The sequence below is a fragment of the Uranotaenia lowii genome, chromosome 2 (assembly GCF_029784155.1).
Source record: "Uranotaenia lowii strain MFRU-FL chromosome 2, ASM2978415v1, whole genome shotgun sequence".
In the NCBI taxonomy this organism is placed as follows: domain Eukaryota; kingdom Metazoa; phylum Arthropoda; class Insecta; order Diptera; family Culicidae; genus Uranotaenia; species Uranotaenia lowii.
The window spans coordinates 430,700,847-430,720,125 of NC_073692.1; the positions used below are offsets into that span (position 1 = coordinate 430,700,847).

The window sequence follows — 19,279 nt, forward strand, 5'->3', positions numbered from 1 at the left end:
ACACGGATATTTCTCATGGTGTAATTACTGGGATATTTCTCACTGGGAAATATTTCTGCGATTAAAATTTATGCATTGAGAAATGTTATGGAACGACATCTGGTGGTCAGAAATAAAAGTTTGAGCCGTAACGTAAAGGCAAACGCTTAAAGCAGAAATAAACAGAAAAACCAAACGAAAATCGTTTGATAATTGATAATTGATGTTATAGGCTATGAGAGCTAAATCTTGCGCTTTCTTGCATTCTTCCGATAGGTACGATCAAGGTGTCGGATAACGCGAAACTGGTGTAGTTTTCGTCGCTTTAGAAAGAAATAAAATTTATGTATGTATTGGTTGGCACTTTGGTAGGTAGTTTTTCCAACTTTTATACGATCATTCCATAATGTATATGGAAGATATACAAACAGCATAAGAATATAGCTACAAAAATGTTTGCTGGGAATTCACGTATGCTCCGCTCATCTCAATAAACAAAGTAAAAATCCCGTTATTAAATCCGTCTATACCAATGGTAGAAACAATTTTTCATCAGACTTTTTTGGCAAGTCGGTCATAAGTTGTTATTTGGTAGTGTTTGAAGGGTCGCAAGCGTCCCGCGTGGAACTTTTATTTTAAAGTAAAACATTGTCAAAGTTTAATTTCCTCACATGTTAGCAATATTTTGCAAAAGATTTTTTCCAGCATTAGGGAAAACAACTGATTTTGGATTAATTCCGCAGTACCGCGAATCATTCCCCAGTACGTTTATCAGAGCCCTTTCGAATACTGGGTGTCCATTCAGGTCTTTGATTTAAAAATTGTTTCAGAGTTTCATTTCTATAAATTATCTCTGAATCTAGAGGCTGCCCATGAAGACGACAACCTGAAGTAGCTCCGCATCCACAGATACAGGAAGCCAACACTAAACACTGACGGAAAATACATCTGGGGAGTCTTTCGAAGTTAGACGGGATTTAACGTCGCAAAAGTTCCGGAAATGATAAAAATCATGCATTCAGATTGAGGAATTTTTTCATTTCTTATCCCTATAAAATTGAGAACGCTGGATCGCTTTTTTCTCAAAATGTCCCGCTTTTTTCATGGAAAATTTTACAAAATCCACTGAATCACACTGGAATAATCCAAACTTTATTCTCAATTACAATTCATTAGTTCGACACAAAAAATATTTCAAATACCTACGTCTTTTTTCTCAAAACAAGCAACACAATACACAATTTTTCTCGAATACGTTTTTTCTTCAGAATAAGCATTAATTTTTCAGATTTTACATAAGCCAATACTCAGTAGCCCTAAAGTTACAATAACATTCTTATTCAGTTAGACGTTCTTGAAGCACGTTCAACCAATACAATTCTAGAAAACTTTGGTATGAATAAAATATTGTTTGAGTTGCTTCAAAATTATTAAATTTTTCAATCTATCGACAGAATCTTAGTTAAATTGCATTTTATGCACTACCATTTTCGACTCAATTGTCCAATTTTATATTTAGTGACGGAAGTTTGCTTGAGTTTTCAAACTATTAAAACAAATTTGAGATACATTTGTTATTGCACAAAGGTTTTTTAGGCGATATTAAATCCGCCGTTAACACTTAAAATATTTCTCTCAAATAATGTGTAAATTGGCGAGAACCGTATAAAAATAACTACGTTTATGGCAAAAACCGTGTAAATAGAAATCATGTTAAAAACTGAGCAAAATAAATCCACGTTCAAAAAAACCTTAGTGTACTTTCTATGAATAAGCTTGGCTGATGATATACGTACAATTTTGGCAATACAATTAAGGGGGGGGGGGGTGCGGGGGAAGGATCTAACACTTTCAAAAAATCGATTTTTTTATTTTTTTATTTTCTTATGTTGTGTCAAATGTTGTGTCAAATTTTCAAGTCAATTGAAGCAAAACTGTAGAAGTTATAGGCCTTTATCTCCTCCTATCTAATACTGCAAGAAAGCAAGAGCAGAAATTTCAAACGCGTTTTTCTCGAAAGCACATTTTTAAAGTCCGTGGACATCGTCATTTGAAAACTACTAATCCGATTATTTTCAAATTTGGAACATATTTTCTACGTATAAAATACCAGACCCCAACGTTTTTCTTTTTTGTTTTTTTTTAATTTTTTTTAATTTTTTTAATTTTTAATTTTTTTGTAAATGTTTACCGCTACCGGCGAAGATAATAATGGAATCCCTACTTACATTATCTACGGCAATCGTTCAAGTTCCCCTCGGTAAAACGGCCCGTCATTCTTTTACCAAAATATTATCACGGTTGCACGAATTAAATTCACTTTTTCACAAAAGTTATCACGCAAAACTTTGAAAATAAAGCCGTACGTAAACAAACTTCCAATCCTGCCTGAAATATTTCAAGGCCGTTTCCAAATTTGACTACCAGGGGTCTCTGTAATCGATAAGTGGCTAGCCACGTGTTTTGAACGCAGTCGCGCGCCAATGATGGATTGATTGAAATCCTCTAAAGGAAACCAGATGCAGGTTTCAAACTTTAAAGAAATGTTTAACTAACTAATTGAACGAAGATTTCTTACATATCTGCAGTTAATATCGCTAAGTAAGATTTGGCTTGGTAAAACCACGTTAAAAGCTATGAAAATGTATGTAACTTTTGATGCAAAAAGTTTATCGATAGAACTCACTGCAAATTTCTTTTAAATAATTCTCACAAAACAGAATTCCTAATTAAGCCTTTTGTTTTTTTTTTTGCTTTGCCAATTAGGAGATAATAATGATTAGAACCTCGCTTATTTTTCAATCGAAAGGCTTTAAATTATTTATGAAGCGTAAACGTTTCCGTGGCGGCGACGGCGGCGTCGTTGTGATTCATCGTTTTCAATCAAAGTTTTTCCAACAACGAAAACATTGATGAGAAGAAAACAACGAAAGAAACAAAAAGACACCATCAACTATTATAGACACCTATCAGGTGTTTTTGTAGAGCGTCCTAGCCTCTATAGGCTTCTAGTCCGGCCTAACCTATTGGAGGATGTTCGCATAACACCACACCGTTAATGTTTCTGTTTGCTGTGGGTGAATCAAGGGGGAGGGGGGGGGGACGTGTTCCAGTAAACGTGACCAAACCATGCAACCCGTATTTGGTGGGTATAGTGGAAGACGTTAAACGTTACGCAATAGTTTTCAGTCCGGCCTAACATTTTCAAGAATAAACTCAGTACAGCCCTAGTATATATGCTTCAAGCGCTGATCAAGATCTGTTTTTTTTTGGCTTTTCTAACAAATGGGGGAGGGAAGTTGACGTTACACTTAATCGCAAGTTTTACGTTAGATACCTATCTCTGTTGGAAATAAATGGGGCACCCACCCAGTCACATCGCGACGTACACACTCCGACGCTCTCCGACAGTGATGGTGGCCGAGGCCGTCAATTGTCGGAACACGTGTTCCGTCGATTGTACGTACACGGTGTCCGTTTTGTGGCATCCATCCATAGCTAGGAAAGGACGGAAGGCCCTGGCAATTGTCTTCTGCTTAATCTTACAATGAAGGACGAGAACGACCTCACCAACAACAACAACAACACCATCACCGCAATGGGAATGGAACATGTGCAACAGTTTTTTTTTCTCCCTCGTAGTCCAGTTTTAGTTCCGAACGATTGCTGGTGTCTTTAGGCTATGAGTGTAAGTATGTATATGGTAGTAAAGTAAGAAGAAGGGTTTACCTCGAGGACCTTTAGACTGTATACTAGAGCGCAACCGGACAGAGGGCGCATCGGGTGCTACTAAGAGGGCCTTTCATGTGGTAAGTCTTGTCTTGGGATTGAGGAGTAGAGTGTAGGAGATACGTGAACCGAGAAAAAGAAATCACATTCCTAGGGGTGGGACTAGGTGGAACAATAGCGCATTTTCATATTAAAGGATGATGGTATAAAACACCTTTGACACTTTGTGTGATGTAATTCAATATAAACAAAATCTACTAGTTGCTGCATATGTTTTTGTCGTTTTCGATTAAAGTTTTGCTTGTTTGTTGGCAAAATTAGTGGTTTGTGTCACAAAAAACGAACGTGTGAGAAAACATCTGCGAGAGTTGCAAGTCAGTGAGGTTTTTTTGCTTTTTGGATTAGACTAGGTTGGTTGCGAATCTGTGGATATTTTTTGTTCTGTTTTTCTTTAGTGATTTGGTAGAGTGTCAACGTTCCTTCCAGGTAGTTACAAGAGGTTTGGCATTCTAAATAACATACAATATACACATGCATGCACGCACATCCTAGCTTTCGATTGCAAAGATAGCTTCATCGTAATCATCGTCGGGCGTTTAGCTCACACAGGTGGTCACTCTCAAATTGATTTCACTAGATTCAACAATATGCGCTTATTCTTTTTGTTGGGTTATCAATGGAAAAAGGCCGGTTCTCTGATTTTTTCCTCATCTCAATAAACTCGGTTCAGACAAGTTAGAAATCACAAAAGTATCCTAAGGCGAGAAGGTTGGTTTGCTTTTTTTTTGTTTCGAAATTATTTTGATAGGGCAGAAAAAAGTTATCAAAATGAAATCACTGATGAACACAGAAATTGAACCGGTAGAGAACAATATCTATTAGAGAAGAAGGAACAATCAATGTGGTAGGCAGTAATGGTGAGATATAAATTGTTCACGTTTCATAACCATCAAAGATATACGTTAAGCACGGCAAAGAGATTAGCAATACTTAATGGAAAAAAATAAAGGGTACAACAAAGAGAAAGAAGGAGAACCATTCGAAGGGATTCATTGATCAAGATTGTTTTGCCATTGAATTTGGAAAGAAATATTTTTAAAAAAAATTAAAAAAAAACATTACGAGTAAAAACGAGGGGTAAAAAATCGTATCTAATAGTAAAACACAAAGAAACGGAAACAAAGGGAGTTCGTGTGAGTAGAATACGGATTTCTGTTACTAAACCGAAAGAGGGGTTAACCATACAACAAATCAAACTGGCTTTTGTTTTATTTTTTGGTAGTACTCAACTACTTTAATCTTTTATTATACGTTAATCACTTAAAGGCGAAAGATAAAATGTTACAAATAAATAAAAAACAACGTCAACAAATTAAACTTTATGTGTGCTTGTTCCTTGATCTTTCTTTTTCCATCAAAACTTAGCTCTATATAGTTTTCTTTTTAAACGTTCACGATCAATTCAAATAGCTCTACTAGTGTGTTGTCTCTCATTCTTAGTGTTTATCGTCAAACATTATTATATCTTGAAAAAAAGTTCACTTTTAAATCTTAACACTTATTAAGTTGTTGGTCAATGTTACTGATAACTATCCTTACTTAATCGTTCTTATGGCGAAGTTTTGTTTCTCTATTCTTCATATTATTGTTTTTATTCATCTAAGTTGATAGAGTTGACATTAATCGCTTTCAAATGTGTATATTTTCGTATCTTTCTTTCTTATCCAAAATCGTGTGTGTTTGTTTTTTCTTGTGTGTCTTGCTTTTTGTGAGTGTGTAAGTGTGTTGTGTATTAATGGGATTATCACCTTAGTATTCACAAAGTCTATCAACTAGGTTGATTTACACAGCTTCAAGCTGGTCGTCCGATTACTAGTTTTTTTTTCAAAATAAAATTGGACTTAGCCAAGGGAGGAGCGTTTTGGCAAACTGATATTGGCACTTTGCGAAACTCACGCACACACATCATCTACAAAATATATTCCGACTCGAATGAATTCTTAAAGTAGCTGTATTACCAAGAGGTATCATTTACTTTTAAATGCCGATTTTTATGAGTGTATCTTTACAAGCAATGAAGAAACCGAAGAAACTGCACATTCAGCATCAATCATAGTAACCCATAATTCAGTAGAAAAAATATGACAGCAGAATTCTAAACGTGATGGAGAAAAACCAACATCTTGGACAATTATCAAAGCATCAGAAGAAAGAAAGCCCGATTTCCGAAGAGAGTCGACTTCGAGCTAAAAGACGCTTTAAAGGTTCAAAGGATATTGAAGATAAAGAGCGGAGAAAAAGTGACTGATGAGGGATGATTGAACTCCACCGGATGTTTACTATCACACAAGAAGACTTTCTGCGAACATCAGCTAGCAATTGGAAACGAGTCACAAGATCTGGTGCGACTCTAGTGGCGGTCACGAGAAACTATTGCAAATGCCGTGGAACTTCCCTAATACCGTATTCGTTTTGGTTGGTGCACTACCAGTAGTGCACTATTTGCTGAGTCTTCGTGTTCGTTTTTAAAGGGCGAACACGAAAATCACCAAGGCATAACTTTTTTACCATTGGGTAAAAATCAACCAAATTTTGCACACTTTCTCATTGATGTATAATGTTACATGCTGTCAAACTCGAAGTCGTGTTTTTCGATGCAACGAAAATGGAGGCAAACCAACGCGAGTCGAGAGAACAAATTCTTTCCAAACACCTGTAATTTCCTGACCTGGCGCACCGGCAATTGGGAAAATGATGAACATTCACCATTCAGCCGTCTCCAGAGTATTCCAGAAGGTGTCAGGAGCGGTTGACGTTGGACCACGACAAAGGAGCTGGAAGAAAACAGAGACCGGAGAACAACAATACGGATTGAAACGGGAAGCGGATGAGTAAAGCAAATCCCAACGTCTCAATCCGTGATTTGGCTAAAAAGATCGGCATGTCGCAGAGCTACGTCCAGAATGAAAAGAAGGGAGCTGGACTACATACATAAAAGGTACAGAATTTCCCAAAACGCGATGAGCAGCAACAGTTTTTCACCGCCAAGAGCAAGTTTGATGTGGACGACAAATTTAAGAAGTTCGCCTCCAAATATTTCGTTGAGCAGGCCATCTGCTTTTGTGGACAGTAAATGGCGAGATCTACAAATCTGAGTGCCTCGAGAAGCGCCTTTTGCAGCAGCACGACAAAGCTCCGCTATTTTGGCCAGATTTGGCATCATGCCACTTTTCTAAGTGTCCTTAAGTGGTATGAGGCCAATTCTGTCCATTTTGTTCTAAAGGACATGAACCTGTCAAACTGTCCAGAGCTGCGGTGGAGCAGTACTGGGCAATAATGAAGCGGGAACTCCGGAAGAGCGAGAAGGACATGTTAAGAAAATGTAAAAAAACGAATCCCGGAATCTGAAGCGCCTCTAGTAACCGTCAGAAGAAACAAATGGAAGCACCGTGAAACTACGCTGGCCAGGACATGTTGCGAGAATGCCGGCCGACTGTCCTGCGAAACATGTGTTCGCTGCGAATCCTATAGGAACGAGACGAGCAGAGGAGTAAAGAGCGAGGTGGTTAGACCAAGTGGGGCGCTATTTGGCGGATGTGGGATGTCCAAGAAATTAGAAAACGGTTGCCATGGATCGAGTGAATTGGAGAAATACCGTGAAACGGCCCTAGAACATTCTTGTGTGATTTGACAAAAAATATTTTCAAGTCATGCAGTACAGTATGAAAAATAGTTCTTGTTCGACGTGGCTTCAGAAGTATTTGTTCAATCGTACGAAGACAGGGGGAATTCCATGAGTCTGCGGACTTCAACACGGAACTAAAAACTTCGGGCTGATCATGAGTAATTAGGCGATTGCCTTCTTCAGTTCTGGAATTCGGACTTTTCTTGTGGAGACCCAAAGTACCCTTCGTATTTCTTTTTTTTTTCTTCAAATGGCAGGTGTATAAGACAAAAACGATGGGGTTCAGATAGACCATAAATAGGGGGCTTGAAGATCTGCCCGATCATGAATGATTGTAGTCACCGGATTTCAACCTTTCTCTTGGAGGACCAACAAGACATACATGTGTTAATTTTTTTCAAATTAAGATCTGTATGACCAACTAGGATAAGGTTCAGAAAGACTATGAATTGTGAGTTGATATCAGACGGAGCATCGAAGATCTTCCCGATCAAGAACGCTTAGACTCTCTGCGCTCACAGAATCTGGACATTGCTCGTGGATAACCAATGTTAAAACAGCTCAGTTCACAACAGTCGTACGACTGTTTTGAGTTAAGGGTTGTTGGTCTCAACAGTCCCTACGAGTCAAAACAATCAGGTAGATCAAACTAAAACCAACAATTTATTTCAACTAAAATTTTCCAACAAAAAACAATAACGTTAGTAATTCTATTTATTTACTGCATAGGTTCGTTAGGTTTTTTTTCGTTTTGAGATTACTAAATTGAAAACACTATTCTATTGAAACAGAACAGGATCAGCAGCCCAATGGGGATGTTTAGGTTGAAGATCCCGGCGATAATACTTCATTTAGTGTCCGGTACGGTAGAATTCATTCGAGTCAGAACGCTCCATTGCACTCACATTTGTTGAGTAACGATTTTTGTCCACAGCGCACACGCGATAGTAAGGTAACCTAAGTTAAGTGGTCCTCTGGTGTTAAGCGGTATTTTCATTCTGATTTCTCCTTCTGCCTGCATTAGTGTGTTTGTGAGGTTGTCTGTCTTTGTGACTATTTCTCGAAGTGGATCCATGGGTTGATGGTTGTTTGGGTGTGTGTTTGTATTTAATTTTTTTTTTCTGTGAATGAGTGTGTGACTCTGGAGATTTCTTCGCACTGCGCACAACAACCCTAATATATAGCCTAGTTAGTCAATCCTGGTAGTCCTACATATTCGGGTAGAAAAAATAATAGTTTTGTTTTAAGAAAAAATATAAGCAAATAATACTACGGTGCCGAAAATAAAACAATTAGAAAAAAAAAATAAACATACACAAAGGCATTTTCTTGACTTATAAACAAACACTTAAAGACGATAAATTAATGGCTTCTCTCGCTTAAGTTTTCAGCTCTATTTTTTTTTTTTTTATTATTATCATTATTAATTAATTAATTGTAACGGACGAAAACATCTTCAGCTCGCGGCATTTCACAAGTGGTGTTAAATCAGCGTTTGCATGTCAACAACATACATACAAAAGATACATAGTCAATCGATTAATCGTTTGAATGAATGGGTACGAAACGATAAAGAAGAAACGAAAAAATATAGCGATATAATGTTTTAATAGATGTGGTTAAACGAAACAACAATCGAAATCAAAATCTCATTTGGGGGGGCAAAAACATTGTTCGTGTGTGTGTTTGTGTGTAGACAACGAAAAACTCAAAAGTTTGCGATTCAAATGTTCCTAAAAGTAATAATAGAGTGGAATTATGGAGGGGGGCACTGGAAAAAAAACTTTCTAGGTAGGTAGTAGTAGTAACAGTAGTAGTAATAGTAGTAGCAGTGGTACAAAGTTGAAAAAAAGGATTTTAAGGGACATGAACTAAACAACAATCAAACAAATCAGAAAAGAATAAATTTTCGAAAGAATATTGTTGAGAAGTACAAAAACTATAGCACATATTAGTGACCAAAGAAAAATAATTTTGATTTAGAAACGGCGTCAAGTCAAACCGACTAGTTTGTCCAAAACTTGTCGCTCGAAAAATGTTATTTGAGAACAGGAAATTCCATACACAGGAAAACGAATAAGAAGTCGAAACATAGTAAGAAGTAGAAACAATTGCTCAATCAATCAACCAAAGTTGTAGTATTGCCAGAGGTGGAGAGTGGCAAACAAATTGTTTTTGAATCAATCACTCGCATTATTATTGGTTTCGTTACTTTGCATTAGACAATTCGCAAAAATTCATTTTTGAATCAGTTTGAAGTTCCTATATTGTTTTTTTTTGTTATTTTGTTGCAAATCGAAATACGAATTTCCAAATAGAATACATATGCGTGTGTGGTAATATATAAATTAAATTTATATACTGTATTCTACTTTATTGTTTATACCTATTATATGCTGATTATTGTGAAGTCTTTGATCTTCATCAATATACTTAAGATCGCCAACATTAGTACCTATTAGCCGGCCGGTTGGGATGTTGGAACCTGGTGGATATAAGAGATTTGAGAGACCTTGACTAGTCATTGTACCACTCGTGCTCATGCCTCCGGGATGACTGCGTGAACTTCTAAGACTATGCAAGCTATGAATGGAACGACGTTCTTCTAAATCTTCTAATGTGGATCGAAATGCACGTACAACACGAAGCTGGGTCTGCAGCCTAGTAAGGCCACGGATCCATAATATCTGACCTGCACGGGGTTTCTTGTCATTATCCATCGAATCGTAGCGCTCCTCGCCGAGCCGGATCGCTTCGGCATACTCGGCTTCACCTCGACCCCACGCCATCTTTTTGGGCATCTTGCGGGTAGGGATCGACGTGACAATCTGGCCCCAGATCAGGGTACCCATTCCGAAGAACACACTCCACAGCCACTGTTCGACGTTGAGCGCTTTGGTCGAGAAAGCAACCTTGCCGAACTGGATGATAAAGATTTGTGATACCAGCGTAATGATCCAGATGCTGTAGAAGATCGGATTCGTGAAGAGACCCTGGAAAATGTTTCGCTGACCGTGAATCTTTCGGGCGTTTAACTCGTTGAACAGTGTCATAAAAACAAAAACATTAAAAATAATGGTAAAATGTTGTGTTGCTTCGGAGTTTAGCGGCTGGCCGCGACCAGACTCGATGTCCAGGAATTTGTCACCGACAAAGAGCAGCCCGAATACGATAATCAGCTGATAGACGGCTTGGCCCAGGATGTTCTTCATCATTGTGCGCGAAATCAGTGGTTTCGTTCGACCGTACGGTTTACGCAGCAGCAGATCTGGTGTGGGCATTTCGGTGGCTAAAGCTAACGACGCCAGGGTGTCCATGATCAAATTCATCCATAACATTTGAACGGCTTTAAGGGGCGAATCCTGCACAGCACAGGCGCCGATAAATGCCACAATGACGGCAACCACGTTGACCGTTAGCTGAAACTGTAAGAACTTGGCGATCGAATCGTAGACGTTTCGGCCCCACATCACGGCCTTAACTATGCTGCTGAAATTGTCATCAGTGAGGATAATATCGGAGGCTTCCTTGGCAACATCGGTTCCGGCGATACCCATAGCGAAACCAACATCGGCTTTCTTCAAGGCAGGACCATCGTTCGTTCCGTCACCGGTTACGGCAACGACCTCTCGGTTATCAGAAACGGCACTGTCGATAATACCTTTCACCAGATTGTACTTATCTGTGGGCGATGAACGAGCCAACACACGCAGTTTCGGCCATACCTTGTCCAATAGGTGCTGTTGAATGTCACCATTGCTGTCGCGAATTCGTCTGTTGAATTCCTTACCCTCTAGGATCAGGAAATCATCTTGAGGCCGAATAATTCCACACTTGGTTGCGATAGACCGGGCTGTGTTGATGTTGTCTCCCGTAACCATTCGTACCGTGATACCAGCTCGCTGACATTTGCGGATAGCATCTGGCACTTCCGGTCTTACTGGATCCTCAATACCAACCACACAAAGACATGTCAAATTGCTTACAATGTTTTCTTCATCGTCCCAGTTTGGTTCTCCGTCGCAGTGTACCTGATTGATTTCCGCTTTTCCAGGCACGAATTCACGGAAGGCAATACAAATTGTACGTAGCCCATCACAGGCCATCGGTTCAATGACCTGATGCAGTAGTCGTTCTTGCATATCTCGGGTAAACTTTTCCAACACACCATCCTGGCCGTAAATGAATGAACACTTTTTCAAAATAATTTCCGAGGCTCCTTTGCTGTACACTCGATAGCCGCCGCCTTTCCTAGGGATAACAGTGGTCATGGATTTGCGCACCGAATTGAAAGTATACACACGTGTGAACGATTCCTCTGGATGATCGTCTCGAATGCGCTGATAACTTTGTCCTAGACCTTGCACGAAGCCCAACAGAGCACATTCCGTTTTGTTACCAACTTGCTGAGCTGGATCGCCTGGATTCTGGCCCGGCATCAAACAAGTCGTATAGGCCGAGTTCAATGAAATACCTTCGGTAATAGCTTCGCCAACCATTCTCGGAATGTCCGAATATTTCGGTGTCACCTTACATAGCTTCTCACAGATATACGATTGAACCACAGTCATCCGGTTGGTGGTCAGTGTTCCGGTTTTGTCTGAGCAAATTGCCGTTGCATTACCCATAGTTTCGCAGGCATCCAAATGTCGCACCAGATTGTTATCTTTCATCATTTTCTTGACCGAGTAAGCCAGAGACAGGGTAACGGCCAGTGGCAATCCTTCCGGTACGGCAACGACCAACACGGTCACACCAATGATGAAGTGCTTGACCAAATTGTTGGCATACGAATTTTTCCATGGTTTTTGCTCGATGACGAAGGTTTGAATGCAGAACTGGATAATGAGGATGATAACCGTTAGGACAGCAATCGTGGATCCAGCGTAACCGATTTGAATGGCCAGTTTCGTAAGTTTAGCTTGAAGTACAGACTTTTCCTTGCCTCCGTGTCCACCGCCGCCACCAGCTTTAGCTTCGTCATCGGATGTGATCGAATCAACAGTCGTCTGAGACTTAAGCCCTGCATGGTGACTGTTGTTGGTAATTTCATCGCTGTTCTTTTTCGCTTTCTTGGCATCTTTCTTCTGCTTCTTGGCTGCCGCTTCGTGTTCATCAACCGCTGCTCCGAGTAGGGTGAAAATGATACCGGCCTGCGAGTTGACACCAACGGCAGTAACGACCATTTTACCGCTTCCTTCCATCACGTGAGTTCCAGATAGCACCATCGGATCGGTCGATTCACTCTTTTTCACGTGGTCCGATTCACCGGTCAGCGAAGATTCATCGATCTTAAGATCATTGCTCTGTATGAGGATACCATCGGCCGGCAACAGATCGCCATACTTGATCTGACATATGTCACCGACCACGATGTCACCTATGTTGATCTGGACCGCATCACCGCCTCGGATAACGGAGAATTTGTGCTCACCCTCGATCCTCGACTGAAGCCCTCGGAATTGCTTTTCCTTCGAATAATCGTTAAATGCTGTCACTATTACGACCACAAACACCGACACCAAAATAGCTAAGCCTTCGATCCATGAGTAGTGCTCCTCTTCCTCCTCTAATACGGGTTCATCATCATCGGCCGGTTGATAAAACGATAAAAGCAGCGAAATAACGGCAGCAATTTCTAAGATTATCAGCGTCACGTCCTGTAACGCCTCCCACACCAGTGTTAGGAACGCTTTCGGTGGTTTCGGGGGAATAATGTTCGAACCAAAGGTCTCCCGCCGGTGCTCGATGTCCGCTTTCGAGCCGCTGAGACCTTCGTTTTGGGAGGTGTAGAGTTTCCGACAAATTTCATGGACGCCACCGTATTCGTTCACGATGCTCACCGCTTCCCTGCCACGATGTTCCATGATCTCACGCAGATTCTTCAGCGTGATCTGGTACTGTGCAGGTCGCCCGTCTATCGTTGCCATTTTGAATGGTTTATTTGTTTTACTAATTTACTAGATTCGACTTAGAATAACGAGTTTCTGTTTTCTTTTATCTTAAGATGATGGCTTCGTTTGAAGGTTTTATGCTCCTTTCTTCGACTCTACGATGCGCACTTTCAGTTGATGTGGATGGGGCAAGGTAGCAGATTCTCGGTAGCCGTACCTAATTGTTATAATGATAATATATTAGTGAGTGTCAAAGAGTGAGTTCTTTGCTGCTGTTGCCTTTTTGTATTGTTGTTGGTTTGGTTGATTGATTGGTGAAGAAGCGTATCCTTCCTCTTGCGAGACAGTCGTCTCGTGGCCTTACGGTGTTCTGCTAACACGCACACGATCCGCCGTGTGGACGCGCACCCACACACAGCCACGTGCCCCGTCGCTGCTGCAGGTGCGTATAGGGCGATCTGGTTACAATTGAACAAACAGTTACTTCTAACTAACTGCCATCCTTTCGACGATTACTAGAAGGTCTACTAATCAGTTGTTCTTGACGACTAAACACACACACTTGGTACACACTTTACACCTTCTTCCGTTCTAGTTTCCGGTAGCTGTTTCAACAAACAATGCACAACCGCTTTTTCGTCGACTGACTGCCGCCACAGGACACTAACAACAACAACTAAGAACAACGTTACATGACGACGTTGCTCCTTGAGGAAAAAACAGCTGCAATCACGACGACGTTCGCGGGACTCCCCGATCGATTGGGAAAGGCCGACTGGTATCCTCCTTCTTCTTCGTTCGTTCAAATGGTTTTGATTGTACTCCGGCACAGATTTCTCGCTTTCGGCTCGTACTACTGCTGCTCCACGAATAAATTATGGGGTCGATTTTTATCTAAAATTGAACAGAGAAAAAGAAAGAATGGAATCAATTAGAATCGTTTATATTCGTTTTATCATCACTCGTTAGTATATAGAAATGTAACCCAGTATAGGGCAAAATTTTAAACTCATCTAACATTTAAATATCCTATCTAAATTCTGTGTTGGTTTTTTTTTTTCATTTCCAATCAGGCTTCAATTTTTAGACAAATCGACCGCTTTTTCGAGGGAAAGAAAAGGAAAAAGACGTCAGAGCTCGGGAAAATGGTACTCATTCTCACAACAACGCCCTGTTCAAACGTGCAATTTAAGCAAATTCTATTATCCCAACAAGAAGGCAGAAACAACACCGCAGAAGAAGAAAAACAACAGACTGGTCGATTTCCACTTGGAACCGTGTGGTGCTCCAGCTTCCATCCATCCAACCAGCTAGCAAACCAACGAACCCATCCAAACGGCTCATCTCGTTCTCGTAGGTGAGATAGAGCCGATGCTGAAGCTGAAGCTGGGAAATGTGGTGGGTGGGTGGTTTTAATACTCTCATCATATGTATACCCCCAGCTGTATGCTGCTGCGGTATAGATATAGAAGCATACCATACCATACCCTATACACACATGTGATGTTTGGAGGATGGGGGGTTTTCTGCCTGCGGTGCCAGCGGCGCCGATGAGAGTTTTAGTAGCACTGGATCGGAATTTTTCCGCTGAGGAGGATCCTTCTCGGAATAGCCGGGTGAGCCCTTCCGATCTACATATAATCAGTTGCTGTTGTAGTTTAAAAATGATTCCGGATTCGTTCCGGAGTTTGTAAGACAGGATATGGAAATTTAAACAAGATGTCAAGATATTCGAGTTGGTCAGTGAAATAACTGTTAGAATTTTCTCGAGTATTCCTTATCTTCTCAAAATTCGAATGTGTCAGTCGAATATTATAACACTAGTTAGACTCGTTAGATGAAATTTTCATAATCTCCCGAGAACCCTTCATCTAACTTGAAGCTTACCCTACTGGTTTGTGCTTGATATGAGCTTAAAGTTTTAAGAATACTTCCAGTGCCAAACTCTATGAAATAGGTAGGGGAAAACTGTGCAAACCGCACCAGTTAAGTATAATCACTATCTACAGCTATAACAATCATTTAAGAAAAAAATTGAACGTTTACGACGATTCAGAGAACTGATTTACGTCTTATTAAAAATAATGATGAATACGCGGTTTTTAAGACAATTTTGTAAAAAACTGACAACGACGACGAGACCCTGGCTCTCTGCTGTTTATCTCGTGACCGTTTTCCTGTTGTGGAAGGATCAGCCAACGCTTCTAGTGTTTCTCCACTGGGACGCAAAGAACTTGGCACTTTGGAGGCCTCAAAGCCTCTTCAGCCGTCCCAGCCCTGAGTTGGTGAGGAGACGATGAGGTCCTCCATTCTACTCATCCAGGAAAGTATTCATTTTCACCAAGAACATTCTCGTTGGGATGAATTTTCACCTAACCGCAGATCCTACGAAGTCTACCAACACATCTCGTCTACAAGTACCTCAATCGCTTCTCGAGTTTCGACACCAGGACGCATCGATCTGAGCTTTCGACTCAGTCGCGCTGCTTCCTGCCTGCGTCATCAGTCGTCCTGGCCCTGAGTTCGTTGGAGGCGATGGGGTTCTCCAGATCACATCTACAGGCAAGTACCCTGTAAGGACGAGAACATCTTCGCATAGTCAGTTTCCGTTTTCCGACAAATACATCCAGCCAAACACTCCTGACCTCGGAAATCTGACTCTACTCGGCTTCCAGCACCAGGACGCAACGAACTAGGAACTAGGGTGACCCGGAGCCTTTCGACTCAGTCGCACTGTTTTCTGTCAGCGTCAAGATTCGTCCCGGTCTTGGGTTCGTCTGTGGCGAAGGGAGTCCCCAGCTTGCGCTATCAGGCAAGTATCATAGACAGTTCTTCTTAGCGTGATGGAATCTGCCTTTCCAGCGATCTTCGTTCCGGTATTGCATCTGAATCGGCCTACTCTATCAGCATTTTCTACCAGAACTTCGTGGACTTGCTAAGATATAATTGCCTTTACCGAAACATGGCTCAATGACCGCACCCTCTCCTGTCAGAAATCTACTGGTGGTGGAGTGTTACTTGCCGTCAGATCTAAACTCCCGGCTTTGCTTATCGAATACGTTTCCTAGGATGATCTGGAGCTTTTATGGACCTGCATTGATCTCGGTAATTGGAAACTCTATCTATGCATGGTGTACTTGCCTCCTGATCCTGAGGAGTCAAAGTTGTTCCACATCACCCAGCCTTAATGATCTCTCTCGATGCCGCAAGGAATTATGTTCCCGTGAAGAGAACTGGATCCTTCTATCAAGGTTTCAAGAATATGGATTTTGAAGCTATCTCCATCGTCCTTGAATAAGGTCGCATCTTTTCATTTACTGCAGCGCCCCTAGTTGTCACATCGTGAATCTATTGACAGTGTTTTGATCCGGATGGTTTGTTTACTTAGTGGTGAAAATTTCATCAAGATTGAAGCAGTCAGTCAAAAGTTATTGACGATGGAACGCGAAAGGCGAGAGAAAATTCTGCACACTCACGTAGAGAAATCGACGTGGTCAGGGGTAAAGATCGCCTAATGCAAAGTTCCCGGGAGACCCTTACGGTAGATCGAGCAGAACGAACCAGGCGAAAAAGTGGAACAAATGACCGGAAGCTGCGTGTAAAGGTAATTCGATCAGTTCACAATAATCCTGGAATCTCCTTGCGTGATTTGGCGAAAAAGTTCAAGACGAACCACAGTACAGCTCGACGAATTTGAAGGCTTGCGGTCGTATCATGCAACCAAATACCATGACAGGACGCTGAAACAAAACCTGGTTGCCAAAACCAGGGCAAGGAAGTTGTACGAGAAAGTGTTGACCAAGTACAACGGATGCATTTTGATGGACGACGAAACTTACGTCAAAGTGGATTTTGGACAAATACCCGGTAATTTTACCATGCGAAGCGTAAAGGGAATGTTGCGGGTAGATTCAAGTTTGTTTTCGCGAATAAATTTGCTCGTAAGTTGATGATTTGGCAACTACAGATCCCAGTTGTGGGAAGAAGACTAAGATTTTCATCACTGGGGACACAATGAATGGAAATCTTTACAAAGAGAATGTCTCCAGAAGAGGGTTTTGCCATTCATTCGGTCCCACAAAGGTCCGGTGAAGTTCTGGCCGGACCTGGCAAGCTGCCACTACAACCGGGATGTCGTTAAGTGGTATAAGGAGAACAAGATCGATTTTGTTGAAAAAAGTATCAATCCACCAAACTGTCCGGATTTTCGTCCCATCGAGAAATATTGGGCAATAGTTAAGGGCAAACTGATCAAAAGGAAGCAGAACCATGAAAACCCCGCTCAAACGGAAGAGTGGTGGAACAAGATGGCGAATGAGGTTACCAGCAGTACTGTGCAGAAAAAGATGAGTGGTATCACAAAAAAAGTTCGAAAATTCGTCCGAAAAGCTGACGAATGATTTTTATGTATTTTTTTCCTTAAAGTGTAATAAAAACCCTACAAAATGACACGTTTACTTTTGTTGTACGTTATTTCTTTGCGGAGAAATGATCTATTCTATTCGACCAGATTCTATTTGAAACAGACTTTAGTAAGCGTAGCTACCTAAACTATCTAAACCGGTTACAAAGGACCAGTCCGAAATCTTGTTGCAAGCACGTAAAAAAAAAAACAATGGAAAGAATCAGGGCTTGACAGCGACACAGCGAATTCTGATCCAGACATTTGTGAACTTTTTGCCGGAAATTTTCCAGTATTTTTACAATTGGGGAAATTTCTTTGGATTGTCGGAAATATATCACCCCTAGGGTCTTTTTTTAATAGTATTCTAGTCGACGAAGCGACAGCTAAGCTAAAAAATTCATCTTCTACGGGCCAGACCGTATACCAGCTACTTTTTTGAAGAGTTTCATGCCATCTCTGCTGACACCCATAAGGCACATCTTTCAATCATCGCTGGACTGCGCAATCTTTCCCACATTGTGGAAAGAAGCTCACATGTTTCCTGTCCACAAAAAGGGAGATGAGAGAGATGTGAGCAACTACCGCGGAATCTCCGCTCTATGACCGATCGCCAAATTGTTTGAATTGGTTGTTTGGGATCCAATTATTTTCATTTTGTAAGCCTCATTTCTCCAACGATCCACGACTACAAACCTACCGAGCTTTACATCGTTCTTGCAGGACAGCTTTGCCAAGAAAACTAAAACTGACACACCAATCTCTCTGCGGCCCTCGAAAAGTTGAACCACGATATTTCAGTTGCAAAGCTCGAACGTTTAGGCTTATGTGATTCGCTATTGAATTGGTTCCGGAGCTACTTAACAGGACGAAAGTTATTCGTTCGTACTGGCAGTTCGTTGCCTCTTCAGGAGTGCCCTAAGTAAGTCGTTTGATACCGATCATTTTCGTGATCTATATGAATGATGTACTCTCGCTTCTCGGCGGCACAAAGCTCGCATATGTCGATGACCTGAAACTTTTTCGAACCATGAACGGCTCATATGACATCAAAAGAATTGGGGCGACTAAAGCAGTCTGAAACTACAACAGGCACAAATCCCCTTACACTAAAGAAGAATACCGCAAACTAAGCTCTGCTTAAAAAAAAGTCAGTAAGCGTAGCTACCTAATTTATCTGAACCGGTTACAAAAGAATTTCAAGACCGGTCCGAAATCTTTTTGGAAGCACGTAAAAAACAATGGAAGGAACCGGCGCTTGACAGCGACACAGCGAATTCTAATCCAGAAATTATCCAGAAAGATCCAAATGCAACAGAAATTCACCGCTTTTGCTCACTGGTGCGACATCAATTGCTTGCCCTTGAACCGCAGTAAATGCTCGGTAATACCGTTTTCCCGTAAGCGGCACCCTCTTCATGCAGACAGAGTACATTCTCGGAGACGAAAGCATCGTCCGGGTGGACTACATCAACGATCTGGAGACGGCTGGAGTTCAGTAACTCTGAACTATGTTGTCGACAAAGCTTCTCGAAGCCTTGGATTCTTGTTTCGTATGGCCAAAGACATCAACAGTTGAAAGCATTAAAA

The 19,279-nt window shown here is 41.1% G+C and overlaps 1 protein-coding gene across 29 annotated transcripts in view; it reads right to left on the reverse strand.

Moving 5' to 3' along the window:
- The window catches only part of LOC129745656 (plasma membrane calcium-transporting ATPase 1-like), a 150,458-nt gene that overhangs the window by 30,859 nt on the left and 100,320 nt on the right, over positions 1-19,279 (reverse strand). For 21 of the 29 annotated variants that reach the window (XM_055738896.1, XM_055738884.1, XM_055738885.1 and 18 more), the window contains one exon: positions 9,780-14,181. In XM_055738896.1, coding sequence (XP_055594871.1) covers positions 9,780-13,323 — 3,544 coding nt within the window. In that variant the 5' untranslated portion in view covers positions 13,324-14,181. Of the gene's footprint in view, positions 1-5,549; positions 8,602-9,779; positions 14,182-19,279 lie in introns of those variants that run through there. The other 8 variants (XR_008737163.1, XM_055738913.1, XM_055738911.1 and 5 more) reach the window with 7 other exon arrangements.